The sequence below is a fragment of the Microtus oregoni genome, unplaced genomic scaffold, assembly GCF_018167655.1.
Source record: "Microtus oregoni isolate MIOR12 unplaced genomic scaffold, Mior012 000003F_ref0000135, whole genome shotgun sequence".
Classification (NCBI taxonomy): domain Eukaryota; kingdom Metazoa; phylum Chordata; class Mammalia; order Rodentia; family Cricetidae; genus Microtus; species Microtus oregoni.
The window spans coordinates 23481643-23505901 of record NW_024543062.1 but is presented as its reverse complement, the minus strand read 5'-3'; the positions used below and the strand labels follow the sequence as shown (position 1 = coordinate 23505901).

Sequence of the window (24259 nt, the reverse complement as noted above, 5' to 3'; positions counted from 1 at the left end):
TCCATATTAACTAAGATCCACCTGGCTCTACCTGACTGATGGTAACTGATGAACCAGCCCCATCTTGGGCTCGAAAGTCATCTTAAAAAAAAAAAAGTCAATGAAAGGATTCCTAATGATATTCTCCTATACTCATAGATTGTTGCCTAGCCCAGTGGTCATCAGAGAACCTTCATCTAGCAACTGACAGAAACAGATGCAGAGACCCACAACCAAATATTAAGCAGAGCTTGGAGAATTCGGTGGATGAGGGAGATTGTAGGAGCCAGAGCGGTCAAGGACATCATAAGAAAACCCACAGAAACAACTAACCTGGACTCATAAGGGTTCACAGAGACTAAATCAACAACCAGGGAGCCTGTGTGGGACTGGCCTATGCCCTGTGCACATATATTCCAGTTGTGTAACTTGGTCTCCTTGTGGGACCCCTAACAGTAGGCACAGGGACTGTCTCTGACTTTATTGCCTGCTTTTGGGATCTTTTCCTCCTCCACGGTTGCTTCATCCAGCTCTAATAGGAGAGAAGGTGCCTAGTCTCAATGCACCTTGATATGCCTTGGCTGGTTGATATCCATGGGAGGCCTTCCCCTTTCTGAAGAGAAATGGAGGAGGAGGAGTGGATGGAGGTGGAAGATATATGGGAGGGGCTAGGTGGAGAGGAAGGAAGATAAATATTTGTCAAAATGTAAAAATAATAAACAAAACATCAAAAGATACAATAAAAAAATAAATAAAAACAGACAAACTAGGCTCCTTCCTGCTTATGATCAAATTTCAGTTTCTTTCTTTTTTTTTTCTTGGTTTTTCGAGACAGGGTTTTTCTGTAGCTTTTGGCGCCTGTTCTGAAACTTGCTCTTGTAGACCAGGCTGGCCTCGAACTCACAGAGATCCGCCTGCCTCTGCCTCTCGAGTGCTAGGATTAAAGGCATGCGTCACCACTGCCCGGCCAAGTTTCAGTTTCTTAAAGATTGGGCTATGTACCATCTATAACCTTAACTACAAATGGTTCTGTACTTCCTGCTCCAGGAGACAGCAACCATGTCTTTGTTTCAAACGGTTGTTAAGACCACCTTGTTATTTTCTGCTTCTATAACCCCTGCATTTGCCTGCCAAATCCCATTTGGAAACTCCCTTCCCCAGAGCTATAAAAAGCCTTATCTTTGCCCATACCCAATGCTGGCCTCTTGAACCTTGCCTTAGGGAGGCAGTCTGTATATGCAAATAAAAAAACAGTTTGCTTTAATTGTTTAAGCTAGGTGGTGGTGATCTATTCCCTTAATGCCAGCACTTGGGGGACAGATGCAGGTGAGCTTGAGGCCAGCCTGATCTACAGAGCAAGATCCAGGACAGCCAAGGCTACACAGAGAAACCCTGTCTTGACAAACAACAAAAAACCAGTAATATCAGTCTCAAAAAACCAAACCAACCAAACAAAACAACAACAACAACAACAAAAAAAAACCCCAGTAACAACATCAGATGTCTAAGAAGGAATATATGTATCTATAATTTTAATGTTTTATTTATGACAACGTGGTGGTTTGAATGAGAATGGCCCCCATAGGGTCATACAGGTATCACTTTGTTGGAGAAATTGTTATTGGGATAGGCTTTAAGGTTTCAAATTCCATGCCAGGCCCAGACTGTTTCTCAGTCTCTTACTTCCCTTTGCTTTGGATCAGGATGTAGCTCTCAGCTACTATTCCAGGACTATGCTTGCTGCCAGGATGATAATGGACTAATCCTCTGAAATTGTAAACAAGCCCTCAATCAATTGCTATCTTGTGTAAGAATTGCAGTCATGGTGTCTTTTCACAGCAACAGAACAGTGGCTAGGACAGAAGTTGGTACAGGATTAGGGTGTTACTGTGACAGGCCCAACCATGCTGTTTGTTGGAGTAGTATGAAAGACTGGGATTTCAGACTAGAGAGTGGTTGAATGCTTGAGTGGGGCCATCCTGGTAGGAGCACAGACATCGGTACTGCCATGGCTCAGCTCAAGATGTTTCAGAGGGGAAGAATATTAATAAGTGGCCCTGAGATGCTGCTTTTTGCCCTTGTCCTAAGAATTTACCCGAGGCTCAACCGTTAATTAATGGTGCTGGCAGAGGAGAGTTCAGGACAGCCTAGTACTGTCGTGTGGCCATTAGTGATTATTCTTATACAAAATATACAATGTGAGGAGAGAAGGAGTAATAGGAAGTGTAACAGAGACAAGTTCAGTGCTCAAGGAGATAAAAAAGTTTAAAAAGCCTGATGCTAAATGAGATAAAGGGAGCTATGACCTCACAGAAAGCCCCCATATAGCTAAGCTGCCAGCTGCTGAAAAGGAAAGAAAGGACAGCTTAAGCAGTGAAGGAAACCACTGAAAACAGAAGCTGATGCAGATGCAGCTGAAGGAGGGGCCATATTCCAGCCCTAGCAAGCAGCAGAAGCTGGTAGCTTTGGCCATGTGGTTCTGGCGTCAGAGTCAAGGATACAAGAAAGGAGTTGTGGGATCTCCCTCCATGGGTAAGCTGTTAGGCCAGGCACGTGTCAGGAGTGTCCCTGCTTGGAGACCCAGAGAGGCTACTGGATGAAGCTGTGAAGGTTACAGATTCTGCCTCACTCATATAACACAGTCCAAGGATGCATGCTGTCACCAAATGGCTGTTTTATGTTCTGGACCTTTCCTGCCTGTTTAATTTTATTGTGGCTCCTTAGATTGACCCTCCTCTGAGACACGCTAACTGCTGTCTCTTTTATTGCCCCCTTGCCAGCTATGAAGCGGTTAGGTGAGCTGTGCACCAAAACCCCTAACAGCAGTTAGACACCCCCTAAAAAAGGACTGATGGGCCACCCAACTCATTCTCGTTCATTTGTTTGTTTTGTTTTTCTCAAGACAGGGCTTCTCTTCTTGTAGTCTGCCCTGGCACTTGCTCTGTAGACCAGGCTGGCCTCAAACTTATATAGCTCTGCCTGCCTCTGTCTCCCAAGTGCTGGGCCCCAACTCATTCTTCTTGCCACTCTGGGCATTTTTTTTCTTTCAGAACTAAAACAGCTGGATTGAATTAACCTCTCTGTCTGGCCAGCTCTCATAAAACCTTAAAGAAATTTCAGATCAGTTAATATCCTTCAGGACTAACTAGTTTCTTTGGCCCCAAAATTAAAGAGGATTTGTTGTCTACCCCACCCCCCTCAGTATTTGTTTCTGGGTTAATGGAACTAAAAGCCTTAGACAAGCTGAGAGGCTCCAGAAGGTAAGTGGACATACTGAGAACATCTGTAGGCAGTAAGGAGCTGAAAAGCCCAGTACGAGGTCAACAGACTCACCTTTGTTAGTATTTACCACTTTAAGACTGAAAGGGAATAGATCTGCAGATGGAATCTTCCACCTGCAAAGTTCCCTTTTCTGCCCTGTAAAACCTCCAAGTTCGCTATGCCCATGTGCAGTCTCCACTCCCATGGAGACTTAAGGACAAGTTCCTTCTACAGAGGTTGGTCTCCTTTTATTTTATTTTATTTTTGGGGAGGGGGGGGGTTGAGACAGGGTTTCTCTGTAGCTTTGGTGCTGGTCCTGGAACTAGCTCTTGTAGACCAGGCTGGCCTCGAACTCCCAGAGATCCGCCTGCCTCTGCCTCCCGAGTGCTGGGATTAAAGGCATGCGCCACCACCGCCCAGCTCCTTTTATTTTCATGCCGCTTCTTTGATCAATCCCAATCTAACAGACTAAACAGGTGAGAAACCAAGCCAGGTAGAGGGGTCTGGGGCCAGATGAACTCACCGCTCATGCTCTTCCTGGCCTTTGTCAGGCTCTCGGTCGTGGTTGGTCAGGGCTGGGAAGCGCTCCGTATCCATTGGCTTGGGCCATGGGGGCGGGGTAGGAAAAGAAGACGGTGCCCTGTGCAGCCGGTTCCAGGAATCATGGGGACTGGGCAGGCCAAGCAAAGCTGTGCCCTCCTTGGAGGCAAAGATGCTGCCCCCTGGTGTGAAGCAGGAGAAAAGGACAGAGGACCAGGAGTGTGAGCTAGGCAGGATGCCAACACTAACCCTAACAGGCTGTGAGAAGCCTTAGCCTAGTGGGAGGTCAGTATGCAGGACAGACAGGAGGGTGAGGGGCAGTGGAATGGATGTGGCGAGTCACTCACTCAGTGCATGGCTGCCCAGACCTCCAAAAGCATGGCTGCCCAGGCTCCCCAGGCCTCCAAAGGTGCTGGATCTGCTGAAGGCGTCTATAGGGGCGAGGGAAGGGCAACAAGGGGTCAGGAATCTGCAAGGCTTCCCCCCTGCCCCAGACAGAAAGGGTGGCCCAGGAACACCTTAGTCTGGGCAGGTGCCACAGATATCAATCTGAGAGGCTGTGGGACCTCCTTCCCACCCATTCACATCCCTCTAGCTGTGAAGTGTGTGGAAGATGCCACCCAGGCTTCTCGATCACCTACCTGTTAGATGACTAGTGGGCAGGAAGCTGCCATGATGAGCTGAGGGTCCAAATGGGTTGGCGGTTGGATGAGTGACACCTAGGTGAGGGGTAGCCAGGCTGACAAGAGCTTCCAGACCTGGGACCTCCTACCTCTAGTGTTGGGTCACAGGTAGAGAACCCCAGTTTTACATTGGGACCCCCTATCTTCCATTCTCTCACCTCTACATCACTGTACAGGTGTATGGTTAGATTATGAGATTGGAATTCAGTCTGGTCCCCAGGTCTGAGGCCCCAAGGTATGCAGAGGCAGTGGTACTCACTGTAGTGGGGCTCTCCGAGAAAGACGCCAAGATGTGGACAAAAATGGAGAGGGAAGGCCTAAGTAAGTGAGCCATAATGAGACTGATCCCCAAGGTAGTGACCCCAGGGCTTAAAACTGGAGCAAAAAATGATCCTGGCTAACCCAAGGAGGGCAGCCGGTCCTGAGTCCATAGTCTTGGGTGTGCCCTCTATTTTCTAGCTAAATGAAATTTTTAAATGAGTAATGAGTAAGAAACAGAACACCCAGGAATGCTTCTATAATTCCTAAACACCTTGTTGGTGGGTTAGAAGATGATACCAGAAAGGAATGAATTCCCTTTCCTGTGTTGTCTCAACTCAATCCCAGTAAAAAAATATCAGCTGTTTGGTAGATACTAGGCAGGTTTAACAAACAGAGAACTTAGGCAATCAGAGAAAAAAATATAGCTCAATAAAAACAATTTAAAAAAAAAGATTAAAAAAGAAACAGAGAACTTTGAGAAGTGGGGAGAAGGTAGTGATCATCCAAGATAAGAAATTGAAGGATGGAGGCCAGCTAAAGAGCACAACACTAAGGTATGTTCTGGGGCTTGAGTCAGCTCTGTTAGCCTATCATCCTAGCAGAGGTAAAAACATGCTTGTTCTCATTCACCTACAGGTGGGCACCAAGTGGGAAGAAGATGGAAAGGACTAGGGTAGGCCGGGCAGTGGTGGCGCACGCCTTTAATCCCAGCACTCGGGAGGCAGAGGCAGGCGGATCTCTGTGAATTTGAGGCCAGCCTGGTCTACAAAGCAGATGACAAAACCATTACACAGAGAAACTGTTTTGAAAAACTAAAAAATAAAAGAATGACTGAATGAATAAATAAATAAAAAGGAAGGAAAGGACTAGGGTAGCGGGGGCTCTGAGGTGACAGACCTAAGACCTGCTTGTGGAAGAAGAGGAATTCTGCAGAGGGAAATACAGACAGCATTCACTTATGTTTATGTACACATGTGTGCATACACACAGGCTGAAATTGATGCTGATCCTTCTATTTTGAGTCGGAGACATTCCTTTTATGCCTGTAACTGAAGGGCAACCTGCACTTGTATCCAGACTTTATCCATATAGCCTCTTGCTGACTCTCTTTTTCTTCCTGGAGACTAGGGATTTGGATACAAGTCAGGCAGATGTCCCCCCAAAGACCCTGGGCATCGAGGACTGAAAAGCACATAACTCTACACGGCCAAGTACTTAGGGAAGGCTGGGACACAGGATTTTGGGAACAGTTCCCTGCATGTGGAGACAAACCAGATACTGTCCTAGGTATCCCAATGATGAGGGATGCCAGGATGAGGAGGAACCAAATCACCAAGCCTTAAGTTATGTGTGATACACATTGGCTAGGGCCTTCAGGAACTAACACCAGGGTCCCACAGTACATGAGCTGGCTTTGGGAAGTTTGGGGACTTGGGCCTGGGACCAGAGGTAGATAGATATAAAGAACATTGTGCAAGGGCCCTGGACAGTTCTCTTACTCCCAGCACAGGAGAAGACAGATGTTTTGGGCCTACTCAGACCCCTGATCCCAGCTACCTTTGGTCTCACCTGTGCTGGAGAAGAGGGGCCGGGCCAGGTCCTGTGGGTAGTGGAACCCAGAGAACATGCCTGGGGCGGGGGGCCGGCTGAAAAGATCCAGCTTTGTGGCAACCTCCAGCTTGTGGGGGTCCAGCTGCATCTGCAAGGGAACAGAGTATGTACCAAGGCTGTGTACAAGGGCTTGGATATTGCTCAAGGTAAAGCCTCAACTGATAACCTTTACTAAACAGGGACTTCACTGGAGGTACCTCCTGAGGAACAGGAGGTAAGGGGAAGGAAAGGTAGTTTTAGTGGGGGTTTCATCTGGTACAGAAAAACTAAAACCTTCCTATAGTATGCAATGCATGGAGTCACAATGACACACTCCACTTTTATATCAGAGCTTTCAATCGTTGTACCCTTATATAACAGCATATTTGCATATATCACAGAAAATATCTTTATTTAGAATTCACAAAATTCAGTTGGAAAAGCATATCCATAGGCCAAAGTTGCTCCAAGCATGTTTGGTTTCCAACAGTGTACTTTATGTTTAACAACAAAATCTAGAGCAGTGAGATGATTTAGCAGGTAAAGGCTCCTTCCTGCTACCAAGGCTGAGCACCGGAGTTCACACACCAGGACCTACATGGTAGATAGAGATCCAACTCCTGCATGTTGTCCTCTGACCTCCACATGCATGCCATGGCACACATGTATTGCATGTGCAGATGCACACATGTGTACACACACATAAAAATATACAAAACCCCCAAACCATGACTCTATTAAAATATATAGACCTGAGGTACCCGTCCTCCTTTGGGCTGGCCATCCCTTCAGGGCTCTGTGGCCAGAGGCTACACTGAGTGTGGCTCTGAAGATCACAAGGACAAAGTCACTGTCCTTCTCCCCTTGCCTGTATGACCTGCCCTGCCACACCTTGCTATGGCCAGCATTTCGGGGCTCACATTTCTCCCATTTCATAAAGTATGTTACTGAATGTGTGTGAGGGTGGCGTTCGCACATCAACATGGGAGTGCCCTGTGCTAGAGGGGCAAGTGGGAAGTATGTAGACTTTATGTCTACAGATGCCTATCCAACTAGGGTCACAAATTAATCTCAGCAAGTGAGAACCAAGGATCACCAGGGATCACCAGGGATCACTGTAGTCAACCCTAAATTTTACCACTCCTGGAAATCCACACTGCCAGCACCTCTCCACCCCCACCTAAGCGTACGCACTGGAATATAAACAGCATCTCTCAGGAGTCCCTTTCTGTTGACAACCGCACAAAAGGTGCAGTGCATCCTGGGTAACATCCGTATTAGATTGTCCTGATTGCGAAGAACCTCTCCTACTCCATTAGATACCTGTGCACATGCATGTGGCCCTCATCCCTGGTCTCTGCATTGCCTTCCCTACCTAGGTTCCTCCCAAATGGCCCCACCAGGGAGGCCCCAGTAGTGACCCGCTTGGCCCGGCCTCACCTTCATCTTCTGCTGCTGGTGGTAGATCTGCCAGGCGATCTGCACGTGTACCGCACACCACTTCCCTGGTTTCTGTGGCAGGACCGGGATGTGCTCAGAGAGCCCAGCGCCTCTTCCCAGGTCTCATCTTCCCCAGATTCCTACCATCAGGACCACCCAAAGGCCACCCAGGAGAGAACCGGAGTCCTTCCCAGCCACAGCCCTGGGTGTGCTTCCAACTCCTCTTCCCAGCATGCACGCACTCACCCTGACTGCTGTCCGGTATGGATCAGGCACCTACGATGAACAGGAGAGATGGGTCATGTCCAGGCTCTTTGGGAGCACAGGACCAGGGTTGGGAGAGACAGCACCTGAATGTATGTTGCCAACTACATAGTGAATGCCAACACCTACCCCAGGGGCTTTCTGCAGGAAAGTGTGAACCGCACTGGCCCGGCCCGTTATCTCGACTGAGTTTGAAGTCTAAAGGTACAGGTGGAAAGGGAGAGAGAGCATGAGTGAACCCATACACTGAGGAGGAAGGAAGCAGGAAGCCTCTTGGAGCCCCAAGTTCAGGGATGGACCATGCTTTGGCCTGCTGGTGGGACCCTGCATACTGTTACCACTCCTCATAGCACACCTCCCCTTTAGTCAAAAGGACTCGCCAAGGCTTATGACATCACTAGGGAGAGTGAACTGCCTCGCTGTGCTAAGCACCTACAGACCACGGGTAAGACAGTACTTAGGGGAAGGCAGCCAGCCCAGTCCTTAGCCCTGGAGATTTGGGGAGCTGCTGCAGAAACATAGGTGGGTTTGTGAGATGGGGCCCACACTCCTTATTTGGAGGGAGAGGCCATGAAACGTCTCCTGTTCAGCTCCTGGCTCTTCCACTCCTTCCCTCCTGTGAAAGGTACCGGGTTCAGATGTCATGTCAGGTGGACAACTGCAGCAAGGCGCAGGAGCAGCCTTTCTGACTGCAAACAGGCCCGACCAGCAGGGGGCGCTTTCAATAAAAACTGGAGCTATTCTGGACCCCTGCCCGATGCCCCACCCACCTGCCAGTCACCTCCCAGCAAGAACAGCTGAAATCAGGCTGAAAAGCACCCTGCAGGGACCCAAAGGGGCCAGGGTGCTCAAGTAGGGTGGGCAGCCCAGGGATTGTGAGAGGGAAGGGCTGCAAGAGAGAGACAGAGTTCTGGGCTGTGGGCCCCACATGGTGGAGGGCCCTTGAGCATGGTATCTCCCTCAGCATCCGGAAGGAAACACAGAAAAACCTGTAATTCCCTACATCCCAAGCAGACAGTAAGGTGAACTTGAGCACGGGGACTCACGTTGGAATGTCGGAAGTAGGGGCTGTCCAGCTTGGGAGAGAACTTGTCAAACTGCAAGGGAAGAAAGCAAAGGGAAGCCTTCCTGTACAGGCCTGATGTCCTCTAGTGACCCAGAACCCACCCACGGCTGGGCTGGGTAGTGACCAGGATGGTACTGCCTTTTCTGAAGCAGGTGGCCCGGTGTCCGGGCTCCTAGAGAGCCCTGGTCTCCGGCCCTGTGGAGCCCGGGTTCCTGGTGCAGAGAGGTTTGTGTGGACCCAGCTGGGGCCCTAGGTAGGGGTGTAGGCATGAAGCCCTGGCTGCGGAGGTAAGGTGGAAAAGCTGTGAACAACCCGGGCTGCTCAGAGAGAGGAAATGGCTGCACTCAACCATGCGGAAACGGATCAAGGGACACACAAGGGGGCTATAATGGACTGGTTCTTGCAGCCCAGTCCTGTCTAGGCTCCAGACTTGGCGTCAGGCATAGGACCCAGCACAGTCTCAGCCAGCCCAGGCTCACAGTCCAGCACCCAGCATGGCAGTCGAGTAGGGTCTACATACACAAAGGCAGGAGACATTGGGACTGCCTGCTCACGGCCTATGTGCTTAAGAATTAGCGTGCGTCTATGTGTACAGATGCCTGTCCCACCCAGCCCGCCCCACCAGCAGCCAGCACTAGGGCCTACGCACCGGCGAGGGTGCACTGGGTGGCATGAGCGGCGTCGGGGGCAGGCCAGCGAAGGGGGCAAATGTGTGTTGGTGCTGGTGTGTGTGCTGGTGCGTGTGCTGATGCGTGTGCTGGTGGAATTCGGCCCGCAGCAGAGCCCCTGGGCCAAGGGCGGCGCCAGGCCGCTCGGTGTTCTGCACCAGAAACCGCGTGTTCAGCTCTTGCCTGAGCAGTTCGTGATCTACAAGAGAAAAAGAGAGAGAGACAGAGAGGCACGTCGGCCGTGGGCTCCCAGCGGGGCGAGGCGGATAGTCACCTGGCACTCCCGGGGTCGGCAGGCCAAACCGTGACGGCCGCTAGCAACATGTGGGCCCAGGGGTGGAGGTAAGAGAAGAGCCTGTGACCAAGTACCAATCAGAATCCCCGAATGAGGCTGGCAATACATGATTGGCTGGTTGAATGAGATCAACAGGCTGGCATCTAGAGGCAAGGAGAGAAGTCGGTGAGCCCTGTCCCATGTGGCCCACTGCCAGGGCCGGGATGCCTGCCCCTAGGAGGAGGTTCTGTCCCCTGTAAGATGGCTGGCTGCTTCCATTCAGAAATCCTCCAGAGATTAAAAATTAGTGAAAGTTACGGCCAGGGGCAAGGGGGGGGGGGGACTACGACGACACTTGTACCCACTCGGGATCTTCTGGAGGTTGGGAGTGCAAACGCAGGGTAGGTAGGGGCTGCCTGCACGTCTTCTAACACCCAACCCCCGGGAAATGGTCAGCCCATTAACCTCCTGGGATCTTCACCACTTCCGTCTTGCCCCAGGGCCCCACTAAGGTTAAGGGCACCACTGGGTGTAATACCTACCGGCAGGGTGTCCTGGGATGACCAGGCTGCTGGCGGGCAATGCTGGGGGCGGGGGCAGTGTTGGGGGGGCAGCAAACATTGCTGCAGCGTGGTGCTGGTGCTGCGCCTGGGACCTGAGCGCCAGGTGTGAGGTAGACAGGTGGGGGCCAGGGCCATGTGGCGACAGTGTCACGTGCTGTGACAGTGTCACGTGCTTCGCCAGGCCCAGAGGGGTGCCGCTGACTGTACTGCTGCTCCTGCTGCAGGACACAGGGTTCAATAGTATCCTTTCTCTCACAACCTGGTTGTCCCGTAGCCACCACCCCACCACAGGACATATCTCACCCACTCCCCACCTGAGGCTGTGCAGGTGCAGGCTGTTGGGTGCCACCTGGCCAGAGCCAGGGCCCACGAAGGCGCCCAAGGACAGAGGCACGTGTGTTGGGAGTGAGCCACGATGCTGCGGGGTGAGCTGTGACTGCGAGACGTGGTGAGGTACTATGGGGGCTTCCCTCTTCACCAGGGGGCTGTCCCGAGCTCCTGGCAGAGGTCCTGAGGGCGCTGGTGCTGTGTCAGGCAGTAAAGACTCGGTGCTGAGCTCATGGCTGCGCTCCAGGCCTGACACCTTGGGCACTGCCCCGGCCTTGGCCTCTGACTTCTCACCTTTCCCAGAGCCTGCAGAGAAAGGGTGGGTGTGCTGTTGGACCTGGTCCTATGTGCCCAAATACCACCCACCAGTAGCCAGAATGTCTAGACCCTGCCACTGCTCCTGACACAGTTTCAAAGGTCCGGTAATGACCTCTATGACCAACGGAGAAACATGAACAGAGATAAGTCATGTGACCTCAGGCAATGAACATAGGTGAGCTCAGATGTGTGCCAGCCTCCGCCCTGGTGCTCAACCCGGGTCCTTTTCATAACTCCAGAATTCTAGGCTCCAAAGGACAGGTTACAAGGCTGTTAATGCCCCCCTCCCCCCCTTTTCTTCTTTTGGTTTTTCAAGACAGAGACTCTCTGCATAGCCTTTGCTGTCCTGGAACTTGCTCTGTAGATCAGGCTGGCCTCGAACTCACAGAGATCCGCCTGCCTCTGCCTCCTGAGTGCTGGGATTAAAGACGTGAGCCACCACATTCAGCTTTTAAAGATCTATTTATTTATTATGCAGTGTTCTGCCTGCAGGCCAGAAGAGGGCGCCAGATCTCATTACAGATGGTTGTGAGCCACCATGTGGGTGCTGGGAACTGAACTCAGGACCTCTGGAAGAACAGCTAGTACTTTTAACCTCTAAGCCATCACTCCAGCCCAATAACCCATTTTTAAAGTTGTTGTGAGGTTTGCTTTTTCTTTTTTCTTCCTTATCTTTATGTGTATGAGTGTTTGACTGCATGTATACCTGTACACCACCAGATTGCCTGGTGCTTGTGGAAGCTACAACGGGGCATCAGATCACCTGGAACTAGAGTTGCAGATGGTTGGAAGCCACCATGCGGGTGTTGAGAATCAAACCCTGGTCCTTTGGAAGAATAATCCGTGCTCTTAATCTCTCTAGCCCCTTCTTTTTATTTTAAAATAAATATTTTTTCAGTGATGTGGTTTTTTTTTTTTTTTTTTGAGACAGGGTTTCTCTGTGGCTTTGGAGCCTGTCCTGGAACTAGCTCTGTAGACCAGGCTGGTCTCGAACTCACAGAGATCCGCCTGCCTCTGCCTCCCGAGTGCTGGGATTAAAGGCGTGCGCCACCACCGCCCGGCTTCAGTGATGTGTTTTTAAGGTGTGTGTCTTTGTATGGATATATGTGAGTGTGAGTGTCTGGGGGAGAGAAGAGGCATGATCCCTTGGCGCTGGAGGTACAGGCATCTGTGGGCTGCCTGAAGCGGGTGCTGAAACCCGAACTCCAGTCCTCTGACTGGGCAGGATAATTTCTTAACCACTGAGCCACTTCTCCAGCCCCACCTCTCCTCTCTATGTATAGTCCTGGTTGCTTCGGAGCTTGCTCTGTAGACCTGGCTGGCCTCAACACAAGCTATTCTCTGCACTTGCCTCCCAAGTGCTAGGACCAAAGGCATTTTAAATATTTTCCTTCAACTGTGCCCATGAGCTTGTGTATGCACATGCACGGTCCACATGTGGGACTCAGGACAGCGTGTGGGAGTCTGCTCTCTCCTTCTATCATGTAGTTTCCGGTCTTCAGGCTTGGCAGCTCCCTAACCACTCAACTCTCACTAGCTCTTGCTTTTGGTGTTGGGAGACAAGTCCTGAACATTCTAAGCAAGTGCTCTACCACTGGCTTTTCTCTTTAGCCCTCTTTGACTTTTTAATTTTGAGATAGGGTTGCTGTAAGTCACACAAGATGGTCCTGAACTCACTCTACAGCCCACAATGGGCATCAAATTTTAATCCTCCTACCTCACCCTCCCAAGTAGTTGAGAAGACAGTCCTGTGCCATGAGGCTCAGCTCTCATGACCCCATTCTGTAGAAAAGATTAAGATTCTACAAGGACTTGTCCTAGGGTTGACACTTGTCCAACCACTACTTACTCCCTTGGCTGCAGCATTCATTAACATACACTCATGCAGCCACACATGCATGCATTGATGCCTACCTCTTTCTGCAGTGTTCAGGGGAAGCTGTCCCTTACACTAAGACAGCTTCCCTTTGCCCCACTGTTTCTTGACCACCATCCCTACCCAATGGGATAAATAGACCCTCCCAAATTTCCTACTATTCTTGAGTCTCTACAACCTGAGACCCAGGAACTGGGCTAGGGATATACTCACCTCTGTCAGATGCCGGGGTAAAGAACTTCTCAGAGCCTACAGATGCCTGAGGAGAGAGAAGAGGCTAACAGGCTGGAGCTGAGAGTGACTATTCCCCATCGCCCCAGCAGAACCCAATCCCTGGTATACTACACACTTCTGAGGAAGACACACATTTAGTCCTGGACTTGGAAGCAGGCACACATGTTTACAATGTTCAGACGGCTCCTTTCTACTTAGAACAATGGACTTCATCAAAATGGGGCATGTGATGGTCTTATGGTGGAATGATCTGAGAATGCCACCAGCCTGGCCGGTAGCCCATCTCTGTGCTCAGGACTCTGTTGGGTCTCAGGCACAGGCTGAAGGCAGAGAAGGGAGGAGAGTCTTTACTGCATGTCCCTCTTGTCCTGCCCAGGGCACAGTGTCAACGCAGAGAAAGGTAGATGAATACACGGATGTGCACCCTTTAACACTGTCATCTACAAATGTGCAGGCTGCATCCATCTTAGGATACATTCAGCTGTAGGTGATAGTTGGCTCTACTAGGTACCAGGTTGGAGATGTGCCGTTTACATGCTGTGGCACAACACCATTCTCAAGGGCTGGGACTGGCCAAGTCAGGGCTCACATAGTCCAAGCAAAATAAGGCCTTGGATTTCTAGTATTCTAGTTTTCACCTGAAGCCTCAAGACTGTCTCTGCTTTTCCCTATTCTGTACCTGCATGCAAATGCTGTCATACTGCATGGGGTTCGTCAAGACCACTGTACCCACCTAGTGCAGTATGCCTCTTGAACAGACCTCAGACACTGCTTCAAAAGAGGAGCCATTGTGAGATGCCATGCATCAACCACAGACTTGTGTACACAAGGTGCCTGTGTATATATTCTGTACATGGATGCACAAATTATGGGTGCCTGTACTGTATAGGCATACATGTGATCATGTGTAAGCAAGTGTATGGGTAGACACATTAGCGTACATGTTTACATATACTGGCATACACAATGAGTGTGTGTGTGTGTGTGTGTGTGTGTGTTTATGATTATGTCAGTAAGGCCTCAGGAAGGTCTGGGAGGACACGTGTCCACTGGAGATTGGTGGAGTTCAGTGGATCTGGGGTCATGTCCCCGGCTCAAACTCTCCTATTTTATGATTTTACAAAGAAGGAATTCATTTATCACTGAAAGTGATAGCATAGCTTCTGCAGGGAGAGGGAGGACAGGCTTGTCCCAAGGGAATTCATGGGAGAGACAGCTTGGAAGAGGCCTCATCCCAAGAGGCCATACATGGAGACTTGGCACACCACACTGCAGCTCTAACTACAACTTCCCCAGCTCAAATCCAACAGAACAACGCCAGAATGCCCTTACTGTCCACAGAGTCTCTAAGTGGCCTAGCCCAAGGCCTGGGGTGAGGATACCCAGGGTCTATCAACAGGCAACGAAGTGGACATAGCATCTACCTCAGCACAACCAGGGAGAGCTGTGGACACAGGCAATATGATGAACCTCAAGTGCCCAAAGAGCCCATTCTGCAAGATGCCATCTGCATTCAAGAGAGTGAAAGGCAGCCGGAGGGCGCTGTCAGAATGCATCAGATTGGTTTGTTTAGGTGCATTTTATTGGCCATAATCTACAATCCCCAAATCAACAAAAAGATGTGGTGCTGAAGCTTGAGAAGGCCTAGGGGAGTACCCAAGCATGTCTAAGGCAGGCACTCCCACTGGGAGAGCACAGAGCTAGATCCCGCTGTTTTCCATGTCAGAATAATTCCAGATAGACCTCAGACGGGAATGTAAGGAAGACCGGAACATAAAGCCATCATGAGTATGAAAATAGGGCTTTCCTACCCACACCTTAAGAGTTCACCACAGAAGAGGCAACAGATTCAAGCCTTTGACACCCCTACCTGTACCCCAGGGCTCTAGTAAAGGTCAAGTCAGTAAACCACCCTTGAATTGCACTGATCATGAACATGCTTAAATAAGGATCCATTTTCCTTCTTTCTGATTGGTAAAGTTAAGAAAAACGCCAGAGCCGGGTGGTGGTGGCGCACGCCTTTAATCCCAGCACTCGGGAGGCAGAGGCAGGCGGATCTCTGTGAGTTCGAGGCCAGCCTGGTCTACAAGAGCTAGTTCCAGGACAGGAACCAAAAGCTACGGAGAAACCCTGTCTCGAAAAATCAAAAAAGAAAAACCCCAGAACACTGGGGCTGGGCAGAGATGACTCAGTGTTTAAGAGCACTGGCTGTTCTTCCAAAAGACCAGGGTTCAATTCCCAGCAACCACATGGTGGTTCACAATCATCTGTAACTCCAGTCCCAAAGATTTTTCTGGCCTCTTTGACACATATTGTACAATGTACCTGCACATATATCAAATTTTTGTTTGTTTGTTTGAGACAGGGTCGCATTTTGTAGCCTTGGCTGGCTTGAAATTCACTGTGTATACCAAGTTGACCTCGAACTCAGAGATATACCCGCCTGCCTTCTTCACCATCTAAGATTAAAGGTGTTTTATTTTTATTTTTTTCTAATTAAAAAAGAATACCCCAGGACAGTGAGAGGCAGAACTCACAGGACTGGACAGACAGGTAGTGAGCAAGGAGGCAGGGCCCTATCCATAGGCTACTCTGACCCGCCAGCTTTGCTCTCTCCTGGTTGACAGGCTCCTGTCTTTGATGCTGGGACACTTACTACAAACTGGGTGACTATAGTGCACAGAGCAGGCCACCTCGACCTCAAGACCAGAGTTTTCAGTGTCCTGATCTTGGACTTCCAGTCTCAATGGTGAGCAGAAGTTCACTTCTGCAGTCTATAAGCCTCTGTGCTATGTCACACACATGATATGGAACCAGTGATGTTCTCAATTCCCTGGAGGTGAAGGAGGTGCCAGGACTGGGTAGGAAGAGAGGCTACAACCCAACCTGTAGCTCCAAGTGTGATGTGTGCTGGTGTGTCCTAGAAGGTGGAGCAGAGTAGCTTCAAACACAAGTCAGCACACAGTTCGGACCTGATCAGAGGTCTTTACAACGCCAGTGAGGCCCAGGATCCCCCAAATCACCCGAATGCTGAGAACACTCTGCCCAGCTCAGTCTTTTTGCCCCATGCCATACTTTGTGGCTGGGGCTTTCTCAACTCTGTCCTTCCTACAACCACCACAAGCTAGTTTGGTAGAGGAGATGACAGGACAAGCCAAGCTTCCTAAAGATTGGGGCTGTTCTTCCTAATTCTGCTGCTGGCATGCTGAAAGGACTGACCACTGTAGGGTCTGCCCTACACGGGGCTCAGAGCCATAAGGAATAGAGGTTCAGTCAGTGGATAGGAAAAGCCAGGGACCTGCTGAGCAGGTAAAGAGGACCTTGTGGGGTTAGATTCAGCTGTTACTTACCATTGCTGTCTGCAGACAGAACAGCAGGGTCTTAGAAATGACTGGGCATTGCTTCTTACTGCCTGGCTCTGTCTACCAGGACGCCCAGGGTCCCAGGAGGTGTCATCACCTGTCACCATCCTATCAGAGCTAAGGCAGGTCACTTGGTCATCAGTTCCTGTACCATCCTGGCTAGCTTAACTTTTAAAGTTCTTTACAACAAACCAAATAAGAACAAGTGGCCCCCAGTGGTGAAAATTTTAGGCTCTCCCCAGGCCAGAGCCCAAACTTCTCTATGGCTGTGGTGGAACTGTGTAGAACCCCCAGACCCCCCTCCTATCCTATTCTTCTGCACACAGGGCTACCATGGTCCCCATTAATCTCTCTTGGCATCTCATGAAGCCCCTCTAGAGTTCTGTCAGCATCTGTCCTGTGTCTATAGCCTCCTTATGTGTACCAGCTCTGGGAACCTACACAACCAGCCCCACAAGGCACCAGGAAACGGCAACCAGCCTCCCTCTGAAGAGGCTGCCCTGGGGTTTTCACTACAGGCCCTCTGGGTGCCACCAAGTCCTTAGTGCAGGAAATTTCAGCAAGTCCATCTGGACCTCTCTGTTTCAAGTAAGCTTGGAGCCCAAGCGACCTCCTGTAAGCCCAAAAGGAAGAACCCCGACCTCTCAGGCAGGACAATGAAACAAGCCATCAAGAACAAGACCTGCAATTCCAGATCCAACCCAAATGGTAACTTCCAAATCCCAAGACATAAGACCCTGTTCCTCAGCACAAACAGCAAGCAGCAATGAAAGGGCCTGAGCTTAGGTGAGGAGAGGGGGGCAGGGTGACCCCTGCTCTACCTGCCTCTAATTGAGACCTAATGACCCCTTAAGAATATCCTGGAGAGCCAAGGGGAATAGTGTAGGGGTGGGGAGCAGAGAGGGGAAAGCAGGGGTGGCATATTCTTCCCATCAAAGGACACTCATGCATGGCCACAGCCAGTTCCCTCCCTCCAGAGGCAAATCTGCTCAGGAAGACCGTGGGTGCAGGCAGGAATCCTAGTGCTTTTTAGGGTTTTGAACACATGGCCAGGATGGTTATCCCTGTTCCCAAAAGCCCTGACCCAGAAGACTCCAGTTTCCAGGATCTCTGAGGAAACCAGTGGTTTCAGTGGCACAAGTTTGAGCTGCAAGCACGGAGATGTCCCTTCAGCCTCTTCCTTTCTGCCAAACTTCAGAAATGACTAGGTTAGGCCAAGACGGGTGAAGTGTCTCACCGGGTTTCCAACCCTGTGTTAATAACTTTCTGGGCATTATCTCCAGGGACGTGCCTCAGGCATGCAGTCCTCCTCCAATCCTGGTGTGCAGCCAGAGTGCAGAATACAGTCACTTCATGCCAAGGAGCATGGGGGAAATCCCTGGGTTGCAGGCTTGTGGTTCCACGCAAAAGGCATGTCTGGTAAAAAGACACCACTAATCCTCCGAGGGGGCTAGGGTCACCCCTTGCTTTGTTTGAGACTACTGGACCCTAGGGGCACCCTCAGATCAGACAGGAAGCGCAGGCTGCCGGCCGCACCCCGCCCCAGACAAAGAACTCAACTCCAGTCAGGTGAGCAAGACACCACGCAGCTGGTGGCGGTGGCCCACTGTGCGCAGGGGTGCAGACAAAGGCGCCCCCCCCCACACACACACCGTGCCCCGCCTGCCTACACCGCAAGTCCAAAGGGCCGGGACCCTCGCCAGACAACACCCCTACCGCTTGCCACCACGTGCGCCCCGGGTACAGCTTCGAGAACACGGATATTCTGAGCGACCTGCTCCAGCAGAGGACGGATGCATGAGCGGGGCTCCCAGGGTTGTCCTGTTGCCCATTCTTCAAAGGGCTCCCCACCCGCGAAGCCCGAAGTCCCGCTTTGCTCTTCGGAGCCCACAACGCACACTGACCTCGGGGGTACCCAGATCCCGCGTGCTCCGGAGCGTTCCTCGAAGGTCTGAGCCCTAGGCGCGGTACGGGCATGGGTGGCAGAGAAACTCCTGCGGGGCTGCTACCCAGGTAGCCTCTTTTTGCATGTCCTGCTCAGCCGGACCTCGGACGCGCGGGGCACACAAGCCCCAGCACCTTCTTTGAGCGCTAAGGGCGCTCTGGGAGCAGCTGCCAGGAGCCATCGGGCGGGGTGGCAGTGGCGCGGGCAGGCGGGGCGCTATGTGGGCGGGGGACGGGCAGGCCCAACTAATCCAACCCCGAGGCGTGGATCTACCCTAGCTGGGCTGCTGGCTTTATCCTGGCTGTCTGATCTGTCCTGGTACCCCAGGCTCGGCGTACATCAGCTACAAGAAATGCCCGTGGGCTTGATTCCATGTTCATCTTAAAAATAAGTTACAGACAACTGCTACTCTGCTTACATTAGGGGAAACAGAGCCAGAAAGAAGCGTGACCTCTGACAAGTCAATGTAGCTATTTTGCTCCACGGCTGTGCCATTATTTCCATTTTTCAGGCAAGGACACAGGATTGGAGATTCACTGGAAGCCTGAGGTCCCTGTAGCCCATAGTCATCCCTGGTGGGGGATGAAGGCAAGAACCACAGTTTGTGTATGGTCTGGGGTGGGGGCAGGTACATACAGGAAAGAAAACTCCTGCAGAATGTTTAGCAACTGACTCTGACTCTGCTAACCTGCATTCATATGACCACGTGCAAATTACATGAACATGCCTCTCACCTGTTCTGTCCTACTTGGGGTTTCTCTGTATAACAACCCAAGCTGTAACTCGCTTCATAGACCAGGCTGCCCCAGAACGCACAAAAATCCACCTGTCTCCCAAGTGCTGGGACTAAAGGCATGCGCCACTACCACCTGAATTTTTTTCTTCTTTTTTAAAAGACAGGACATTACTATGTAGCCCAACCTGACCTATTTCTACCTCAGTCACACAAATGCTGAGAATACAAGTACCATGCCTATCTTCACTCTACCAATTTCTGATACCCATTCTTGATGTGGAATTCCCCTCTGTATGCTGTGAATATGTTTTATTATCATTAGTTAATAAAGAAACTGCTTTGGGCCTATGGCAGTACAGAATATGGCAAGGCGGGAATTCCAAGCAGAGATAAAGGAGAAAAGAAAGCAGAGTCAGGGAGATGCCATGTAGCTGCCAAAAGAGATAGTCACCAGAGAACCTTACAGGTAAACTATGAGTCTCTTGGTAAAAAACAAAATAATAGAAATGGGTTAATTTAAGATGTAAGAATTAGCTAGAAATATGTATAAGTTATTGGCCAAACAGTGTTGTAATTAATACAGTTTCTGTGTGATTATTTTAGGTCTGGGCGGCCGGGAAACAAACAAGCAGCCTCCTACTACAAAAAAAAAAAAATAAAGAAGCTGCTTTTGGCCAATGACTTAACAGAATAAAGCTAGGCAGAAAATCTGAACAGAGATGCAGAGAGAGAGTAGGCAGAATCAGGGAGACACCATGTAGCTGTTGAAGGAGACATATGCCAGAACTTTACCTGGTAAGCCACAACCTTGTGGCATTACACAGAATAATAAATATGGGTTAATTTAAGATGTAAGAGCTAGCTAGGAATACACTAGAGTCATTGGCCAAGTAGTGTTGCAATTAATACAGTTTCTGTGTGATTATTTCGGGTCTGGGTGGCCAGGAATGAACAAGCAGTCTCTGCCTACACATTCTTGCCAGAACTACTCACCTCTCCAGGGTGGAACCTAGTAAGAATCCTGTGTCATGTCACACCTAAGGGTGTTTATTGTAGCTCCTGAGGGGAATCAAGATGCCTCCTTGTATCAGGAAGTGAAAATGTATTAGCGTGTCTATATGTGCATGTATGGGGAATCCTTCCATCCATGACTCTCTTTTCTCTCATCAAGCCCACCAAAAACAACAACAACAACAAACCAAAAAACCAAAAACAGCCATGGCACTTCTCAAAGCTGGTGACACTCAGAAATAAGAAAACCCAACAAATACCAGACACAAATGGTGTGGGACAATGGTCTGTATTCTGTCAATTATATTTTAAATAAATGCTGATTGGCTAGTAGCCAGGCAGGAAGTAGAGGTGGGTCAATGAGAACAGGAGAATTCTGGGAAGAGGATTCTCTTTCTGCTGTCCTGTCCCAGCCACAGAAGAAGCAAGATGTGACTGCCCCACCAAATAAGGCACTCAGCGACGTGGCTAACACAGATAAGAATAATGGGCTAATGTAAGTTGTAAGAGTTAATAAGAAGCCTGAACTAATGGGCCAATCAGTTTATAACTAATGTAGACCACTGTGTGATTTCTTTGGGACATAACGACTGTAGGAACCGGGCAGGACAGAAAACTCAGTCAACACACAAAGCCTGTGGGCACCCCAGGGTACCCTGAAGTAGTTGTGGGCTCTGAGCTCATTCTACATCTTTTCTCCATCATTTGATTCTTGGAATGTATCTTGGAGTCTCATATATAAGGCAGGGCAACACTGGCTTGAGCTGAGGTTTGATGTTTCATTAGTGGATTCTGAAGCTTCTGCTCAATCCCCTTCTGTCCTGTAGCTTGGAGATACTACCTGAAGCTGGCTGGACTCGTCCCTCTCCTTCCCTGAAGTAGGGACCATCCTATTGGCCTCCATTCAGGTACCCCCACTTAGAGAGATCCTAAAGTCAGCAGGCAAAGGGTCTGTGGGTATCTGCAGCTAGTGGTGGTTCTCCATACACAGAAAGGAAGTGGATCCTGCCCAAGGCACCAGCCTGAAGGGGTAAGGGTGGCCATAGGGGCTACTCAACTTGGCAACCAACATCTGCACAGCAAGCTTTGAAAGAGGACACACAGCTGCCACTCACTGGGGCACCAAGAACAGAAATGCCCACATCCCCTTTCCACACATGTCCTGCATCTAGCCCACCTAAGCTGTCACCTGCCACTTGCTATCCAGGGCCCTTGACTTCACTCTCCTCCCTACTAGTCATATCTCCTCACTGGGCCCCCACTCACAGTAGGAAGGTTTTGACCCTTAGAGGCCTTGCCTTTTAACAAAGCTGGCAAGTCAGGGATATCTTGGGGTTGTCTGGAGCCCAGGAAATACCTGCCACATAGTGGTAGATGCCTCTGTACCCTTTGACCCCTTGCCCCCTGCCTAATGGAACTCCTGGATATCAGTCCAACAAAAGGTGGCCATGCAGAGGTGAACAGGGTGCCAGGCAGCTGGAATCCAGAGGTGTCCAACTTAGGGACCAATCACCAAAGCCCAAGGTACACTGTGCTGGTTGGATTTTTTTGCCAACTTGATACAAGCCAGCATTGTCTGGAAAGAGGAAACCTCATTAGAGAAAGTGTTTCCATCGAATTGGCCTGTGGGATATTTTCTTGATTAATGATTGATGCGGGAGGGCCCAGCCAAGTGCGGGAGTGCCATCCCTAGGAAAAGAGTCCAGAGTAGCATTCCTTAGAAAGCAGGCTAAGTAAGCCATGGGGAGCAAGCCAGTGAACAGCACTCCTCTGTGCTCTCTGCTGCAGTTCCTGCCTTGCCTTCCTATACTAAATAATATTTATCATAGCAATAGAAACCTAAGACATACACAGTATAGCAGAGGTCTGTGGACTTCACCCCCGGAGGGACGCAGTCTCCACTGCTGTGCTTAACCTGTGCTGTCCCTTACGAGATGACCCACACAGGGGTCTCTTTACCCTGGAAGGATGTTCTTGGTGGCCAGAGTGTAAAAAGAGTCTCCTAGTGGACACCTACAAATGGGCTGCAGACAGTCCCAGAGGCTGGCTAGCCACAGGGCTGAGGTCACACGTACTCGGGAGGAATCTTGGCCAGATGGCTGGCAGCTAGGGCCATTTGGGCAGAGTTGGCAGCCATCCCGGACCTAACGGGCTGCCTTATGAGCCCCTACACAACTTTTCACCAATATTATTCCAATAAAAAAGCAGTTAGATACTAGTCACAGCCCTGAGAAGGAGCCATCTGTCTGCCCACTCCTGAGCCTGCAGCTAGAACTCCCTGCACTGGCAGCTGCCATAGTAGAGAGTAGCTCTGGTGGGTGGAGGTGCACAGCTGTCTGCACAGGGCCAGTAGAGCCTGTGGGATGCTGAGCTTCAGGAGACAGAGAAGTAAAACATCTGTAACAATGAACTTGTCTAGTGTCTGCATCCTGACCTACAGTAGAGCTCCAGGCTTGTCCCTGGGGGAGGGACACTAAGTACCAGAGTACTAGGCTCAGGTCCTGTCTACAGGACCACCCCATCTGTGTGAATTGTCCAGCTCCACCAGCATGCCCAGGCTCTCTTCCTGCTACTACAGGGCTAAGCCTATCTGAGTCATTGCCAAGACTCCTATACAATAAACTTATTGTGCACCCCCCCACCCTGCCCCCACCCCCAGGGTCTCTCTATGACCCTGGCTGTCCTGGAACACACTATGCAGACCATACCAGGATGGGCTCAAACTCACAGATCTGTCTGCCTCTCCTAGCCACCACTTGTCAGCGACCCTGTTCACTGCTTCCAGGCCACATGTACCAGGGAATGTGAATCAGTGCTGTGAAAAGCCCAGAGATCCCTTTGAATATGGCTGCTGGCAGGCTCCCTCCCTCCCAAGTTCCAGGATCCCCTGTGAATATGGCTGCTGGCAGGCTCTCTCCCTCCCTCCCAAGTTCTTGCTGCATTGAAAAAAGAGACATGCCACCTCAGAAACACCTCAGTAGGGAACTTGGCCTTGGCAAAGCTACGCCCAAGAGGGACACAGGATCTGGCCACCTGAGATTTAGCATTGTGAGGAAGGAGGTACAGGTCTGGACCCTGATTCACAGGCCCTAAACTCAGGATCTCAGTATCCAGGAAGTCAGCATCTTTCTTGTGGCAAGGGTTGAGAGGTCTGGGCTATGATCTGTACCTGTGGTATTGGAGGTACTAGGGAGGATACAGCTCCCATGCGAAGCCCTTTGCTATACAGAGCCATCGGGGATGGTAGCCTCAGGAGTGACAAGAAATGGCAATCATGATTGCTACAGGATAGCGACTTCGCTGTAGTTCAGGTGTGTAAATAGATCATCACAGAGAGACGCTCATGGAAAGAGCAATCTGAGTTAACAAAACAGATGTGTAACCTGTCCCAAGGACCCATTGCTCCCTTAAAAAAATCCCCAAAGCAGCAGGTCACTCACTCTGCTGGCTTCTGTGTCCCTTATGTATGCCAGTTCAACTCCACTAAGACCAACTACAGTGGCAAAACAGAGACACTGTGGAATGGGACAGGTGCTACCCTGGCTTATTCCTCTTGTTCAGAGGGATGCGACTGAAGGCGACAGGGGTGTTCTTCCACTCTCCTCGGCAACTACCCCTCCCCAGGGCCCCACTTCACCCCTCCAGGGTAGACCTCTCTGAAGACCCCACAGCCCTTCTGGTTACCTGCCCTCAGATGGCTGACGGATTTGTTTCCTCTAAAAGACAGGATGAAGGAACAGGAGCTTGAAATCCCTTCCTGTTTTCTTCCTATCCCATATGCTCTGAGCAGCTCTGGATTACAGAGAGAACTTTTTCCTGAAGTTTGCTTTATACCAAGGGCCCTGCAGGCTGAGCACTTCC

The 24259-nt window shown here is 50.4% G+C and overlaps 1 protein-coding gene across 13 annotated transcripts in view; it reads right to left on the bottom strand.

Moving 5' to 3' along the window:
* The window catches only part of Fbrsl1 (fibrosin like 1), an 89035-nt gene that overhangs the window by 4682 nt on the left and 60094 nt on the right, over window positions 1–24259 (bottom strand). For 5 of the 13 annotated variants that reach the window (XM_041647546.1, XM_041647558.1, XM_041647564.1 and 2 more), the window contains 13 exons: window positions 13324–13369; window positions 10904–11222; window positions 10569–10807; window positions 10122–10190; window positions 9734–9951; window positions 9065–9115; window positions 8148–8216; window positions 8001–8030; window positions 7755–7826; window positions 6294–6423; window positions 4422–4499; window positions 4128–4211; window positions 3764–3962 (listed from right to left, as the gene is read on the bottom strand). In XM_041647546.1, the coding sequence (XP_041503480.1) occupies window positions 3764–3962; window positions 4128–4211; window positions 4422–4499; window positions 6294–6423; window positions 7755–7826; window positions 8001–8030; window positions 8148–8216; window positions 9065–9115; window positions 9734–9951; window positions 10122–10190; window positions 10569–10807; window positions 10904–11222; window positions 13324–13369 (1604 nt within the window). The remainder of the gene's footprint in view (window positions 1–3763; window positions 3963–4127; window positions 4212–4421; window positions 4500–6293; window positions 6424–7754; window positions 7827–8000; window positions 8031–8147; window positions 8217–9064; window positions 9116–9733; window positions 9952–10121; window positions 10191–10568; window positions 10808–10903; window positions 11223–13323; window positions 13370–24259) is intronic. The other 8 variants (XM_041647601.1, XM_041647603.1, XM_041647554.1 and 5 more) reach the window with 7 other exon arrangements.